We start from the raw sequence: 17,415 nt of genomic DNA, 5'->3' as shown, positions 1-17,415 counted from the left end.
AAATGCACAAACCCGAAGTGTTATGGGTAGTTTTCTTTTTTTCTAGCATTTTTCATTAAAGAAATTGCAAATTTAAAGCTTTGTAACCATTTTGAAAAAATAATATGAAGATTTGGTATTGTTTATATCTGTATATGATATTTTTTTCAGCAACTTACTTATCTAAAGAAACTTTAAACCACAAAAAGAAGAATACATGCTTAATTATTTTTATTAAATTTGAGATTCATCACCTTGACATGTTGAAAAATTCAATAAACGGTCATCTAATGAATTACGAAATCTAGATTATAGCTTGATAAAATATATGAAAACACCTTTGGAGTTGTTTGTTATACTCTGAAGACCGCTGAAAAACCAAGAATTAATACATTCTGATTAATAGTAGCGGTAAAGTTATAATTTTGTATCAATTTTTATCGATATTTCTGCCTTTTATGCAAGAGTTATCTCCCTTTTCAATGCAAATCTCCATAGGAATTTAAAATGGTGATTTTTTTAGTCTTCCTCAAGTTAGATTTTATGGGACTTTTTTCTGTGTATATTTGGGGTATAATGCTAAAGATTAAAACTTAAAAATCTTCTGTTGCAATTACTTTCAGGTTAGGGTTAAATTTATGCTAGATTGACTGGACTAATGATACCCCTGTGAATATTTCGGTAAACAGTGAGTTGTTGAGTGATGAATCTGAAAAAGTTTCACACATCATAGCTGACTATAAACACTGAAAACAAATTTCAAAAATCCTTGTATTGTAGTTCCTGAGAAAAATGTGAGGAAAATTTTCAACTTGGCTATTATGTGTAAAATAATACAAGTGTTCGGTAAACAATAAGTTGTTGAGTAATGAATCTGAAAACACATCACAAAGTGTAGCTGACTTATATAAACCCTGAAACCAAATTTCAGTAATCCTTGTATTGTAGTTCTTGTGAAAGATGTGATGACAATATTCATGGGACAGACAGACGGACGGACACCAGTAAAACAGTAAACCCTCACTGTTTTAAAGTGGTGATATAATAAACTAAACTATTGTGAGGTATACATATTTATTGAAATAGGGTGAGTGTACATGTATACCAATATGGCAATAGCCAAACACCATAAAATGTACTGATTATAAATTACACAACACCACAGACTAGTTAAATTTTGAAATAAGCTGAAAACTTTTCTTTCTTCCGCTGTAAACTTCGTCAAAAGTTTTAAGATGAATTTGGTAGATATAAAACCATTAAATTTCAAATATGGATAAGAATAAAAAGTTTCAGGGGTAGACAATTTTTTAAGAAATCCCAAAGTGTAAAATTCCAATTAAAAAATGTCAAAAGTAGTTGTATTAAGGTGGTACCTAACACTACAGGGAGATAACTCTGTAAAATCAGCTAAACGTTTTAATTACGTTGTGTTGTACAAGGAATATTAAGCTTCTCAATGATCAAAATTGATGTTTGTCAAATTGCTATATAACCAGTGTAATTTTTCTGACAAAACGGTTAGTTCAAAATTTTTTATATTTGAATATTTTTGTTAAAGGGTCAAAGTAAATACTTTTACAAAATTTTATGAAAATTAAACGAGCCAAATTAATTTTAGTGAAAGTGTTGGGTACCACCTTAATCATACACAAATACAAGCTACACTAAGGAGATGTGGTAGGATTGCTATTGAGACAACTTGCCACCAGAGTTAAAATTAGTTTTATTTGATCATTTCCATACACAACCATATTTTATCTATAATGCAAGGAAATGTCTGAGCAAGAGAAAAAGTATAATTTTACATATAAATACAATCAAGATAAAATAATGTAAGTATGAAATCCATGATCATGTGAGACACTCTGATTTAAATATAAACAAGATCCAATACAAAACATAATTGCCTGTTAATTTTATGATTTACAATATAATGTTAATGTAATAGACAAGTGGGCAATTATTATTAGCATGATTAAGAGGGTGGAACAATTTGAAAATTTGACTATTATTATTAATCTTTATTAACTGGGTGGTGTGGTAGATATAAATAGTTATCAAAGGTACCAGGATTATAATTTAGTATGCCAGACGCGAATTTCGTCTACATAAGACTACATATAAATAAGAAAAATTTGGGATGAGTTCCAATAAGACAGATCTCCATCCAAGTTGCAATGTATAAAAAGTTTACAATTATAGATCAAAGAACGGCTTTCAACACAGTAGAATCTATGTCATGCTTTATCCTAGGCTTAAATTAAAATATTGTTTGTTTGCCCTTTACCGACCGACCCTATCAATTCGTTCCGCCTGAAAATCTTTTATTTGTATTTACCAGCAAGATTTTATTTTATTTTATTTTTTCGTTCCTACCAAAAATCTTATATTTGTATTTCCCACTCAAAACTTTTTTACCGGAATCCTCGGGTTTTATCTTTACGTATAAGGTCCAGTCCGTTTGGTATCACCTGAGCGTTTGACATGAACACTTGCATTTGAAGTTTCAAAGCATTTGTTTGAAATCGATGTTGAACGCTTTCTGAAATCATGATATGAAGTACGTTATTCTGTACCTTTACACTTAAAGAGCAGGGTTCATTTACAAAAAAGTTTGTTTGATACAAAAGTATTAATGTGTGTACAAACTAATTTGTAAACGGACGTTGTATTCTATGTAGGGATGGCCTTTTGTAATCCGCATATCAGAATGATTATGTTAACGATGCCGCTAAATTATTTATATCTGACATGAACCAAAAGTGACAAAACCCTGTAAAGTGGAGAATATCTGGCAGTAAAATCGCCAAGTTTTCCATACAAATCATTAATAAATGTGATGCAAAATATGTGACAATTGAGTTTTAAGTCTTATAGCATTTTTATTGGAAAAAAAGGCACACACGAAATTTGTAACATTCTTGGGACTTTTTCTACTAGTAATAATGTCTGCCCGGACATTATCGTACCAGTACAAAGTTATCTCTTATATATTTTATTTTCAAAACTAATAGTCTCAGCGGAAAACTTATTTGCAAAAACAAAACAGACAAAAAAATGACATTATGCAGATTTTGTATCTATAAAATAAAATATTTTACCTACCTGCCTACCCATGACAAATAATATACCGAGCCAAGTTATTTTTTTGGGGAAAAAAATAAAATATTTTACCTACCTACCTACCCTGTTTCAAAACATAGGGTCGGAAAAGGGCAAACAAACAATATTTTAATTTAGGCCCTATAATAAGAGTAAGTACTTAAAGACATCTCTTCTTAGCTTTCAAATTGCATAATAAAAACATTGCAGACATACCTAATCAGGCAATTACATAGCAATTTCAAGAGTACATTCATTAAATGCTTTGAAAAAAAATGAGATATGATATTATAATAAAACAGTATCATAGAAAATAAATGCATTGCAAATATTATAATAGTGGACTTCAACTTTTTCTAATCATTTTGTATTCTCTCTGGAGTTTACCTATGCAATGCATTGCAAATGCCCAGCAATCCCTTTATAAATCTGTTTAAAAACATTTTTCACAAGTACATTCTGGATAAGTCATTTCTATTATTTTCATCACACAATTTTTCAATCAAATCCCTTTATACATTTCATATGAAATTTTAGTTAATTTATTTTATAATACTGCTGAAATTCTTATTTTTAAAAATATGTTGTATATCAGAAACCAAATCATGAACCAATCTTATTTTTTGTATATGTTTTTCATCCGTTATGCATTCTACATTGAAAGACTTCATTAATGAAAATGTATTCAGAATTTTAAAATTTACAATTCTTTATAGATGTACATACAAGTAATCTATTTCAAAAAGTCAATAGCAGTAACAAAAGTTTACCTATTACTTTAAATGCTCTATTCCGATTTCAAAAATCCAAAATACTTTCAAACTTATCAAATCATATTTATCTTAGCCTTCCTCTAACTGACAGATATGTTGGTCATGATACAACCTATATGTTAAATTTCCCACATGCCCTTTATTGTAACTATTCCATTTATCATGAGTTTTTTCAATATTTTCCACCAAAAATTAAGTTCAAGTTGACCCATTTTTAATATACAAAATTATTTCATTTGCTGTTATTTGTCAAAATGGAACCAACATTTTCTGTACATAACTAAATCCCTTTTAGACATACAATTAAAAATGTTTTGATATAAGACTTTCAGCAAATAATTGAAAAGTCATTTAGTTTTAGTATGACAAAGAAAGATGTCATGGAAAATCAATTTCTAAACTTATATAACACAACATTTTTTCATAGATATGCATAATAAATTCAAGCAAAAAATAAGAACTTAAGATGGAATGACCTTGAAAATTGATGCTGGATTTCTTAAAACACGTATTACAACAAATTACTGTTCTACTATGCTCTACTGCATAGAAAATCACATATAAAGTCATATCAGCTAACATTTAATGTATATATTTACAATGATAAAATTAGTTACACATCTTATAAATCTCTGAGTAATTCAACAATATGTATATTTAACACTAACACAAAGACTACACACAAAAAATCTTAACTCAGGACTATGCCATTAAAATATACCAAGATATCAAAGAAAGACATTTTAGTAGAAATTTTAAATTTTCATGCGATAATGCACTTGATACCCGTTCAAACCTCAAATACAAATCAACCAGGCCTCCAGGTCCGTTTAACACTAGATTAACTATCTTGTCTCATATAAAAAACACAGTTGATAAAAACCAAACATATTCAAAGCATAAATTTACAAGAGTCTTCCCTGGGTCTTGAGTATATTTTATGGAAAGGCCTTTACCAACAGGAAGATTTATACACCTACTGTTAAACTGACTCTTTGACTGTCAAGTATCGCAAATCTAAAAGTAAGAAAAAGACAGTACATGAAACACATTCAAGAACATGTAGTGATGCTTAATAATATAAAGTTTGATTATGATAAGATAGGAATTTATAAGGTAGCCGGCACATGGGTTCAGGGAAATCATATTTCAATACATGTATCAACTCTCTTCCTAAAAACAAACAGAACTAAACAGACAGGAAAAACAATGACACAGTCATATATCACTTAGTAATTATATACAACTTATTTAAGGAAGTGATTTTTCTAAAGTAAAAAATACAGTTATATTGATTCAGCACAAATGATTCAAATGCTCTGGCTTTTAGTATAAATATTTAGAAAAAAAAAAGCTTTATTAAAAAATAAGTTGACTGGAAACTATTGCTCATATTTTGCTTTTTCAAGTCAATTTTTTTTTTATCAATCCAAATATCCTATTCCCTGGTATTGCATTAGTGACATTTTTTACAACCCTGCCTTAATGACAGAGGATGAAAAGATCTTTTTTGTTAATTTAATTATGCTGGATTTCTTAATAGCATCGCTATTATTTTTAGTAAAACATACACAAAATTGCATTAATACTAACTAAATAATTAAAATTATTACTTTTCTGTTTTGTTTCATTAGCATGATCAAGTTAGTATTTGTTATTGCATAACCCTTTTATTCAACATCAAATGTTTTGGAGCCTAAATTTGGTGCACATTAACTTGTTCAATGTTTTCAATCGTCATGATCGTTACAAAATGTCCAGGGGTAAAAAAGCGATCTGGGTACACTCCAATGAGACTGCAACTCAACTACACAAATTGCCAAATTACATCTTAATATTGTCAGACATATCTAAACAAAAATTTTTGATTTTGTAAAATGCTGCCTTCAAGTATGGAATTTCATCAAAATAACAAAATACTGAACAATCTAGTTTCTTGTTATTTCAAAATATTTTCGAGTAAAACAGATAAAAAATAAAGCTGAAACCATATAAATGAATATCTATTTATAAAGAAGGGATATAACTCTATATGCAGATTAGCAATAAGATAAGACCAGCACTATTTGAAGAATGACAGCACTTTTTGAATATAAATTCTTTTTAAAAAAAATCTTGCAACTTAAATTGTATGAAGTCATATTGAAATGTTCACGACTTGTGCATACACTTACTCATTAATACTTTTTTGAAAAGAGTGGCAGCACTATTTATTTGTAGAAAGAAGCTCCGACTATTTTTTTTAATTATGTGAAAGATACAAAGAGGTCCTGTACAGTATACAGTATACCTATAACTAATAATTCAAATAATTAATCTTTAACAAAATAATAAATACACAATTTGAACACAAAATAAAGATACATGGCACACAACTATGCTGTAGAAAATAAATAAACTTTACCATTTAATTACTAGAGCAGGGAAACTAGAATTATAATTTGTTTAAATTATCATTGAATCTTAGTTTACTTAGATTTAAAAAAAAGTTCTTTGATATGATTATCTTGAAACCAGTCAATTCATAATATTTTTCACAATATATTTTTAATCTACTTTACAGAGACAATGTTTAGCTCAAACCTTTAAAAATGATGTTTAAATTATGCAATTCAAATAATACAATTTATTTATTAATATTAACTATAATCATTGTGATAAACACTCAGATAGCTTTAAAATGTTTAGAAAGCTGCTACAATTTAAAAGTAACAAACATTTACACAGTCATAAGCATAAAAATTCATATCACACTGTTTTGACAGAATGTCAAAGGTGTAATTATAATGATTATCAGGAATGAGTTGTCCAGCAAATAAAAATGAAAGTTATGATGAAATTTCATATAATTTTTTTTTGTACATGTAGTTAAAATTTGGTCTACATGTTGATTGCTTTGGGTGATTTTCTCATTTTTTACTTTCCATTTTCAGCTGAATTAATGTTTTTATGGTTTCTCTTAATTTTTTCAAACAAATGAAGGAACTGAATAAATAAACAAATAAATAAATATATGCTTTACAATCTAAACAATTAACACTGATATAGGCATATGGCCATATTTAAAACGGCTATACATTTTTTATAAGTACCTTTATAATGGGTTACTATTATCACTTAAACCCAATGTACTTTTAAAAAATGAGAATATTTCTATAAATTATTTAATTAATGACAATTATTAAGTGTACATGTATATCATACCTATACGATTAACAGCTGATCCATTTTACAGCATGTGGCCTTAATTGCATAAAAAACCTGATTTCATACAATTTTAATTCAACTATTAGACTCTGTAGCATCTTGTGTTATTAGATGCTGGTATTAAATTGGAAACAGCAATGAAAATATTACATATAAACAAAAACAATCAAAACAATACATGTCTAGAAACAGATCCCGTTCCTGTCCATGAAGAACCCGAGTCCACTCTGGTTGTAGATTAAAGATGAAATACTTGCGTAGCTTTCAATAAGTATAGGACCTTCCAAGATTGTCACTTTCTCTCCAGGTCTTTTCTTCTTGTAACATTCGCTGACAGCTTGGACTAAATGTTCATAAAACTCATCTACGTTGTACGTTACTGTTTCATTTTCCTGTAAAGATATTTTCTTATTCATTTTCTGATTACTTTATTGATACTGAACTCTTATTGTCCTTTTGATGTGTTGTGTGTTAATTCTTCTTTTGTCACATGTGTGTGTGTGTGTTGTGTTTCAATGTGTGTGTTGGTAATTGTTTGCTGAGTTTGTTTTCCTTACACAGGTTTGTACTGTGCACTGATAGTTCATTGTAAAAATATTAGTTATCTGTTAAACAACTGTGCTTACTGTTAATTAATACCTCATGTTTAGTAATTGTTAATAAATGAGTTGCTTCTAATTATGTTCTTTTCACAGACATGGCAGTAAGGCTGTACATATTGTTTGTTTGTAATTGCACTTGTCATACAGATGTGTATGTCTTCTTATTATGTTTTAAACACATGTTTTGCCATACAGACAGATATGTTGTTTGTTATTAATCATATTTGTAGTGCATATATGGAGTCAATTGTGTTTGACATTATTAAGAACACCTACATCTACTTTTGTCATATTTGGTCTCTAGTGGAATATTGTCTACTTGGCAATCATACTGCATCTTTTTTTTTTAACTTTCATCTTGTACTGTTGATTGTACATCACTTAAGTGTGTGTTAAAATAAAAAGTATCTGTATACACATAATTAGAAGTTACTACATTATTCCTACCTTTGGATTATACAAGACAGGGTGATGAGAAAATGTCATGTACGGCAAAGTTGTACAAAATGGATTCCATTTCTGTGCCCAGCCTGGTTCCTCATTTTTGTTCCACCGAATCTGTATTCCACCATGTTCTCTGTCCCTGAAAAGGAGACTAAAGGCAGTGAACTGCCAGGCTACATACTTTGTGAGTGTTACAACATAAACTTGCATATAGATATGGTTAGCATTACCTCCATCATAACATATATATACCAAACAAACATGCAACATTGACTAACACTACACAAACTTTGTAACAACACATGTACATGCCTGTTGATAGTGCATGGTGAGTGGTGTTACTACATAAACATTGTGCATGCAACATCATCTGACAGAAACCTAACAAGTATTGTTACGATGCACAGATGTGACATCAACAATTTCCAACTGCGTCATGCAATTTGTGTTGTTATTGCAAAAATCTATTTTCCAGTCAAACTTGATAAAAAGTTTTTGCCTTTGGAATACATGTACCATGTCAATGGATTATTTCCGACATGTAAATGTAGTTGAGGACAAAATAATCTTCAGTCTCTGCAGTAGTTTCATCTGATTTTCATGATAAACTAATTGACAGTACTTTACTTTTTGTCAATTTTAAACTAATTGACAGTACTTTACTTTTTGTAAAATTGACAATCAAATATTTGATAACAATATTTCTATAGAGATCAATATTAAACGCAGCTTTTAATAATTAGTAGTTGTTAAAACTTTTTCCATCTAAAAGTACTATCATCAGGGTTCTCTTTAAGACGTGTATACGCGTCCTTGAGGCATGGAAATCGAGCTGGACCCGTCCTGATTGTATCTCCTGATTGTTTTGCCTAGAAGATTTATTGGTTTGACAAGAAACTAAACTGGAAGTCGATGTTGAAAAAATTAATTGACGTATGATAATAATAAAGGTTCCAATTAAATCAGCTATTTTCAACAATTAGTAGCTCATCACACAGACAACTTGTTTAAATTCAGAGATTCTAAGTTTCTGTTGTAAGATCATGAAACTGCATGAAGGTATCTTTTTACATAGTTAATTTGTTTACACATACACATCATAAACAGGAAAGTATGTATACTGTTGATTCATTACTATTCGTTGGATACCAATTTTCGTTGTTTCCATGAGTAAAGGTGAACCACGAATTCAAATGTTCAACGAATTAATACTTTCAAAAGGCTTGGTTTGCAGAAATTCGCAAAACAACAAATTCAAATATCCACGAAAATGCAATATAACTACTATCCACGAAAATTGGTACCCACGAAAATAAATGAATCCACATACTTCATTTGTCAGACTATATAGCTAGTTATGATTAAAGTCTGAATAATATGTTTGACTTTTGTCAGTAAAAGGTTGGTTGTGTTTATATTTCATGTATTTTACCATGTTTTCATGAGAACATCTTTTTTAACTTTTTAAACTAAGCTTACGGCATAAGGCTTTTGTCAGGATATTTGAAATCTCCAATAGCAATGTGGTCAACCATGTGTAGCAATAGTCGTCGCCATTCTTCTAGCTTGTTTAATATGAAGTTGTACTTGAATACTAAAATAGATCCTTCAGTTAACAATATAATTTTTTCTCTTTCGTTATTCCAATGGTCAATCCTGAAAATGTAAAATGTACTTAATAGTATTACTCTAATTCTAAATTTTTTTTTACTTTTCTCAACAAGTAATGAAGTTGATCATTTTTTTATAATCAATAAGAAGTTTGTTTGATCTCAGTCCTCCATTTGATAAAATTCAATTAATATTGTGAATTTGTGACAGTCACATTTGAATTTTAACGGACAACAAATTTTCTTGCTATCCTCTGATTTTTTTAATTGCGAGTCACTAAAAAAATGACCATGCTTGATGAAATCGCTTTGGAAGAACATGAAGATTATTCAACAACTGAACAAGAAAGATATATTGGTTTACATGTAGTATAAAATCATTGGACACATACATTTGTAGATTCCAAAACAAACAAGAGGCTGTCAAAGTGACAGTAAACCAGATTTTCCTGCAGAGGTAGAACCCTGAACAGTTAAGCTACTGAATGGTCAACAACTCAACATTGAGAATAGCTAAAATCATCAAAATTGAACTTGTGCTTCATTTAGCATGTTTAGTCACAGGAAAGTCCAGTGTTTTCATTAAGAACCGGCCGCCGGCCATTTTGACCTGTTCAATTCAATTTCTGGCCGGTTCAGTTGTCCTGAATAAAAAAAAAAAAATCCTATTTTTTTTATGAGATCTTTTTATATCAAAATCATGACAACGGAGTTCGAGGGAGTTCGAAGATTTGTGTATATATTTTAAACCGACATGCGGTTGCAACGACGATTTTCATTGGCTGTTATTTCAGACTTCCTGTTTGACACACGTGTTTATCGTTGTTATGATTGAATGAATAGTATGTACCCTCGCAGCTCTCGAGTCTTCATTATGTATGTATGTACGTAGATCCCTCCGTTTACGGAGCACCCAGAACACTACATGATTTTTTTCACTTTAACAACTACCACGTCAAAGAGTAGAAAAGGTTTGGATTACTATGTAGTTTGACAAGATTTGGAACAGTTTGAATGACGTTATAGTTTTACTGTTTAATTGATGTCTACAACTGGCCCCGTCGATCTACCGGCAACTACAGAGCATCCGAAAAGGGGGCAGGGTACATCGATGAAAAGTTGCATTGACAGGTCCCGTTCCAAATCATAGATATATTTCTGGCCATAATACTTTCAGTTGTGAGGTATGTAACCCTTTTAAAAGCTATCAAATGAAATTAAGAAGAAGTGGAAGCTCATGTTTTCTTATAAATGAGCCTGACCAGCACTTCTTCTTCTTCTTTCTTTACACATCTTTTCATACCACCGGGATAATGGGAAGGGGGATATTTAAAACTGCTGCGTGCAGGGGAAGTGCTGTCCAAATTTTTTAGGGGTCCTCAAAGGTAGGACAAGAATCTGGTTTTAAATGTAAATAGCACCATAATTTTCTTATTGTCCCAAGTCCCTATCTAAATAAAATTAACCTCTTGTCAGGTTCAGAGTTTTTGCTACTACATGTACATGTAACCTTTTATCAACAATATAAAGCCAGAAATAAATTATGATGCTCAATGTAGTATTTTTTTATTCTGAGGATGAATCAGATTTTGAGGACGATTGTTGCTGGTGAACTCTATTTTGGCATGGATAACAAGTTGTTATACATAAGTGTCATTGAATTGTACCCATCAATCATTATAATAATTAATCTCTTATTAAAGTGATAAAAATGAAAATATTTCAATATTATACTTTCTGACTTGGTGATGTTAGATAATAATTCATTCATTGACTTAGAAAAACTTTAGGTTGCCTACATTAACAGTATTACTGTAAAAGTGACATTTTAAGAACAATAATAATTTTATGCCATGGCCAGAATTCAGGATTTTGTGTCTAATTTTTTTTTTAAATCATTGAGGGGTAGAAATGACATTTTAAGAACTATAGTTTTATGCCAGGAATGCAGGTTTTTAAGCCTTTTTGTTTAAAAAAACAAGGGGGCTAGTGGTAAAAGTGACATTTTCAGAACTATAATTTAATGCCCAGAATGCGCCAGAATGCAGGATTTTGCGTCTAATTTTAAAAAAATCGTGGGGGGGCAAGCCCCCCCAACCCCCCCTTTTAGGCTTGGGCCTGCTTAAATCTCTAATTGGCCCCTTCAAACAAAATGAAGTGAAACCCCTGCGGAAACAATACATCTAAACTTGAAAAGATTTTGTCAAATGATTTTCATTTTAATGAACAGACACTGTTTGACAGCGGCCTGCCTGCCTAACCATGCTAACATCTCCAAATTAATAACTGATTTTTCATTTTTATGCAATTTTTCCACTCTTTCGTATTCAATTTTGAAATTAAAAATCTTGGCAACCATTAGGGTAAAGTAAAACATGAAAATTTAACGATCATCATCTCCATGAGAATATATATATATTGTATCACACTTAATATTATTTGTTTACAGTCTTATCTGTAATATCAATGAATATAGCCAAACTCATTTAAACTGTTTTTCACATGATTAATGGCCATTAAAAAAAGTTTTGATCCTTAGAATAATAGAATTGAATCAGAAAAAGTCCAGTAAAACAGTTTAAAGTTTAGCAAATGTCATTGCAGAATAATGAGACCAATAGTTATCGAAGGTATCAATACATGACTTTCAAAATATACCCAATCCTTTTTTTGTTCATTTTATTTAGCTGCTTATAGTGTGGTCTGTACATATACATGTACACCTATTTATACTGACATGTGTTTATGTTACTGCATTGCCTTCTTGGGATTTTCCTCTTAATATTTATTTTGCATGGAATAATAGAACACCTTTAACATTTATTACATGCAAAACCAAATATATATAGTTTAACTTAAAATGTTATGTAGCAATGCAGTGTGAAAATTAACATTACAAAATGTATGTTATATTTACATTTGTACTTACTCAGTCAAAAGATACTTTCCCAATATCTTGCCATCTAAATCGTCTTTCATAACTTCCTTACATTTGTCAATAGCCTTATCAAAATTTGACTCCTGAAAGAAAAAGAAAATGCACATACATGTACATGATGACGACATAGAATAAAGATGTTACACATCATACATTTTAAATAGAATCAATCATTCAAGCATATAGCAAATATCAAATATATATTCAAGATGATATACATGTAATAGTGCAGTCTGCACCAAAAACTTTTTCAACTACTAGTCAAAAGACCAATATTCTGACATTTTTCTTATTGGGCCAAACAGAATTTTTCAAAAGCTTACTAGTCCGAATAAAATTTTACTAGTCTGGGGCATCGGACTAGTGGCTAACCGTGCAGGCTGATAGTGTTTCCTGAAGGATGTTTTGGCTTGGTATGGGGCCCTGCCATGTTTTATTGATGTCCTGTACCCATTCTGACCTGACCATGGTATCAGGTCCGTTCGTGCCCAATACACTTTCGCATCCTACAAGTTCGCACCTCGCACCCAAGGTTCATTCACACCCTACATGTTCGCACCTCGCACCCAAGGTTCATTCACACCCTACATGTTCGCACCCAATTTTAAAGCAAATTCTAGTTGAATAATTAGAAAATGATGATTGTTGTTTTAAATTGCTTTGATGTAAATACTGCATGTATTAAGCTTGGTATGAGTAAAAAATTGAAGATTTTAAATGAAAAACACAAAAGATGATTGCTTTTAACAGCTTGACCCCTTTGGGCTGAAACCAATGAAACAAAAAATTATAGCAATACATGCACTAACCAAAACATGATTAAAATGTATTCAACACATCAACACAATTTCACAAAAAAAAAAACGTTGTCAGAATCTCACTTTATATATGTCATGTACATTTATGTATGTTATCATGGTTATTATGCATGTATTGAAACAATGAAATAAAGTTAATTATACACTAACCAAAACATGATTTAGATTTATTCAACAGACAACACAACAACAACAAAAAAACGTTGACAGAATGTCACTTTATTTTTTTAACAATTCACTATCCATGCTATCCAGACTATCCAAAACATGATTCAGATTTATTCAATGTTCACAAAAAAACGTTAATGACAACAAATTACACTTGAAGCAACACTTGCCAAAACTTGAACGATGCATGACGTAACGCCATACTGCCATAATGTCCATAACCCGAATAGATGAAACGGCCACAGTACAAAAACGACCATACTTTGTAAAGACATATCGTCCATGTTTTTTTTTTTAATATGAAATATTTTGATATTCATCATTGCTTATAGATTAATATTATAACTTTTTAATAAACTATACTGTTTTTACATTATTTATCATGTTTAATTTTGTTACATCATTTGTTTAAGCATTATATATATACATAAAAATGTATCATATACATGTAGGAATGTGTATAATCTTATAAAATATTTAAAAATTCATATTGTTTTCTAACTTTTTTTTTGATACCTTGCGTATAACAAACAGAACAAAATGCACAAATATGTTTCCGATGACTAAGTATATCTGAATGGGAGACTAATATCTGTCAAAATTTATAACTATCGGATTAGTTATGAAATATAAAACAAGGTAATCAAGTAATGATTAAGTTTTAAATTTAAGAAGATTTTTAATTGCTTATTTTTACTTCTTTGAAGAACACAAACTTGTATTAATTATGGTTTGGTCAAGAAACTCAATAGGAATCGAAATACAATTCAAGATCACTATAAAAACACAGCACCCAAGCTGAGTTCAAGCGGAGTGCAAACATACATTGATTGGGTAGTGAAATTCTTGTAAAAATACAAGCTGTTTGAGCAGTCTAAAAAGTAACACAGGCTTTGCAATACAGGTATTTACAAATTTATTATTAATTTAGTTTTTCATTTAAATCATATTTCGTACTTTCGGTCATATTTATTTGACATTAGTTTCCACTGTGCAGAATGTATCCGCATATATGCAGTGTATGTCAGTGTTCCAACTAGGCCGTTTTCAGAGGGCGCGGCGCCCGCCCTTTTCCGAGTGGCGCCCTGTGCCCTTTTTACAGTTTCCAGGGCGCCCTGCCTTTTTTGAAGATCGATTGCATATTAATTTGCGTATTGATATGATACGCTAATTACTAAATTTTACCTGGGGAAAAGATTATGACTTTGTTTACCACCCCAAGCTAATCAATGGTTACAACTGGTGTCATAATCTGTTGTTATAGGTAATCCGTTTATCGGATGGGTCATTAATGATCATCAACATTAATTCGTTCAAATAGAATCGGTCAGTCGGCAATTATTTTGAAGAAATGTGCTTACAACAACTTGGGCACAATTTGCGATGTTTACCGTAGTTTCATGGAAGAAACGTAATGACAGAAAGTTTGAAAACCATTATAAACTCGTTGAAGACATTGTTTTACTTGTTTTCTGTAAAATAAACAGAAAATTAAGACGTATTTGTCATTGACTGCCTTCATTTTTGATACGAAAATAACAAAATCGGCGGCCATATTGTGATCATATTAACATCATATTTACGTACTGTTTATAATCCTCCAAAGAAGGAGCACACCCGAATAAAGAAAGATAACTCAATCTGATTTTTTTCCTAGCATTGAGTAACCCATTTACATATTCTAAAATGTGTCTCCATACTTCTTGCATAAGAATATATATGTTTAGGTATTTATTTTGAGTTATGGGAAAAGTTAAAGAGGGTCTTAGTAGCAGTGTTGGTAGGGTGCCTTGGTCATCTTTTTCTGTATTCTTTATTTTTGATACTATTTTTCACTGTTGCTTTATATCCTAAAATTGTGAATTTACTGAGCACAGCTGTTTTGTGCTGTATTGCCATCAAGCACAGCAGGGGTAGAAAGGTGAAACTGGTAAAATGTGGTAGACCATAGAAACAGTATGAAACAGATCTCCTTTCAAAACATACTGCATATAAAGTTCAACTGTGCCAAGCAATGATAAAAAAAACTTGTGTGACAAGCTGCTTGACAAGTTTTTCAGCCTTAAAAGTAGAAAGATAGAGTTCTATATGGGCTAAAGATGTTGTTCTTGTATAACCTGTGATTCAACGAATAAACACAAATGTTTGATTAACATCTTTTATTAAAATATGCCCTTTTCATATTATCATATCGCGCGTTAAATGCCCTTTTTCAGGATTGGCACCCTGCCCTTTTGAAAACCTAGCTGGAACACTGTATGTTATTTATATTAATAAATACTTATTTTATTATTATATTTTATGTAATAACCATGATAACCTTAATAAAAAAAAAATTTAAAGTGTGGACGATACGTTTCACAATGTCTGGCCAAATGTCCCATGGAGGATGTGGCAGTATGGCCGACACATCCTATGGCCGTCGCGCCTTGAAAGCAACTTGATTACATAGACATAGTCATTAAACACAAAACGAATAAAAAATTGATTTGTAACTTTTATTGTCAATAGAAAAAAACGACAATGTCTCCGTCTCTAATGACACACTAATGCGATTGTTGGGTGACTTTATTTGCGAGTCACGCCATTTTGATTAATGAAACATTAATTAATATTTATTTCTTTTCTTTTAAATTTTCTATATTTTTAATTTTTGTCAAAATATGTTAAGCACAGTTGCCACAAAAAAGTATATATTTCAAAGTACAAGTGAGTTGTTTACCAGAGTGATTCTGAAATATTTACATGTGAGACTTGAATATTTACAAGGGAGACAATCCAATGTCAACAGCGACACCTACAGAATACAAAAATTTAAGGCGAACATGTAGGGTGCAACATAATTGGGCGCTAACGGACCTGGATTTGGGTTTCATGGCTATTCTGAAGAAGACCAAAGTAACAATATTTCTGTTCACAAGTCAGTTTAGGAAGGTTTGGGATGGAAAAGAAAGAATTTGTGAATAATTTAAGACCTCTATTTACCTTGTAAGAGAAGTATTGATCAGACATGCGCTCAGTTTTAATAACACCTGGTCTCATTGAAGTTCTGCTTGCTGTGCTTCTTACACTCTGTCTACCAATCACACTACCTGGTCTATTTCTGTTGAAGTTGGATCCGGGTCCAGCATAGCCAACGCCTGGTTCTTCGCCGTTTTGTGTGGATGGAGCATCTATTTGCAGGGTTGCTCCTTTAAATTCTTTGCCTCCTGGTGGCTTGTCATCGTCAAGGTGCTCATCAACAAAATTACTCTGTGGATTTATGCCGTCTGCCATTTCGAAATTGTATGTGCAAGATTTGCGATGCCAAATTTATTTGTATCCTTGACGTCAGAGTCACACTTCCGCCGGAAGATTGTTTACCTTTCAAATGCTAAAAGATGTTTCACAATTCCGTGATCATTTATTTTAGTCCAAGATATTTCCCGCTTGAGTTCTATGATTCTATGTCATCTTAAAAAATAATTTTGAAAAACAAATATTTGAATCACGAACTTCAATTAGCACAATGATTTTCAAAATCCGACAATATTTGTCATTTTATTTGCTAATTAGTGAGACCGATTAGGTTCGATCGTTATCTAGCGGGACTCCTTCGTAAGTTATATAAAAATAATATTAGTCTTATCAGAGGTGGATTTAGATGTCCAGATTGTAGGGTATACATTATCCTGACTTGTAGGAATATAGACAAAGCACTTAAGCAAAAATGAATGTCAAGATTTTTTTTTATAATAGCACAATAACACAATGACGGGATGTATATATATA

General features: G+C 31.0%; 1 protein-coding gene across 2 annotated transcripts; it reads right to left on the bottom strand.

Moving 5' to 3' along the window:
- Positions 1-1,039: 1,039 nt before the first annotated feature.
- LOC139500925 (tumor protein p63-regulated gene 1-like protein) lies at positions 1,040-17,011 on the bottom strand. 2 transcript variants are annotated; one of them, XM_071289825.1, is made up of 7 exons: positions 16,630-17,011; positions 12,650-12,741; positions 9,590-9,766; positions 8,114-8,261; positions 3,225-7,456; positions 1,646-2,231; positions 1,040-1,355 (listed from the first exon to the last, which is right to left on the bottom strand). In XM_071289825.1, exons 1-5 carry the CDS (start codon positions 16,918-16,920, stop codon positions 7,247-7,249), a joined length of 918 nt encoding a protein of 305 aa, XP_071145926.1. In that variant the 5' UTR covers positions 16,921-17,011; the 3' UTR covers positions 1,040-1,355; positions 1,646-2,231; positions 3,225-7,246. The 2 variants fall into 2 exon arrangements, with proteins under 2 accessions (XP_071145926.1, XP_071145927.1); XM_071289826.1 differs by having other exon boundaries at positions 8,114-8,249.
- Between the last annotated feature and the right edge of the window lie 404 nt (positions 17,012-17,415).

The sequence above is a fragment of the Mytilus edulis genome, chromosome 13 (genome assembly GCF_963676685.1).
Source record: "Mytilus edulis chromosome 13, xbMytEdul2.2, whole genome shotgun sequence".
In the NCBI taxonomy this organism is placed as follows: Eukaryota; Metazoa; Mollusca; class Bivalvia; order Mytilida; family Mytilidae; genus Mytilus; species Mytilus edulis.
The sequence above is the reverse complement of the archived record's forward strand: the minus strand, read 5'-3'. Positions and strand labels throughout refer to the sequence as shown.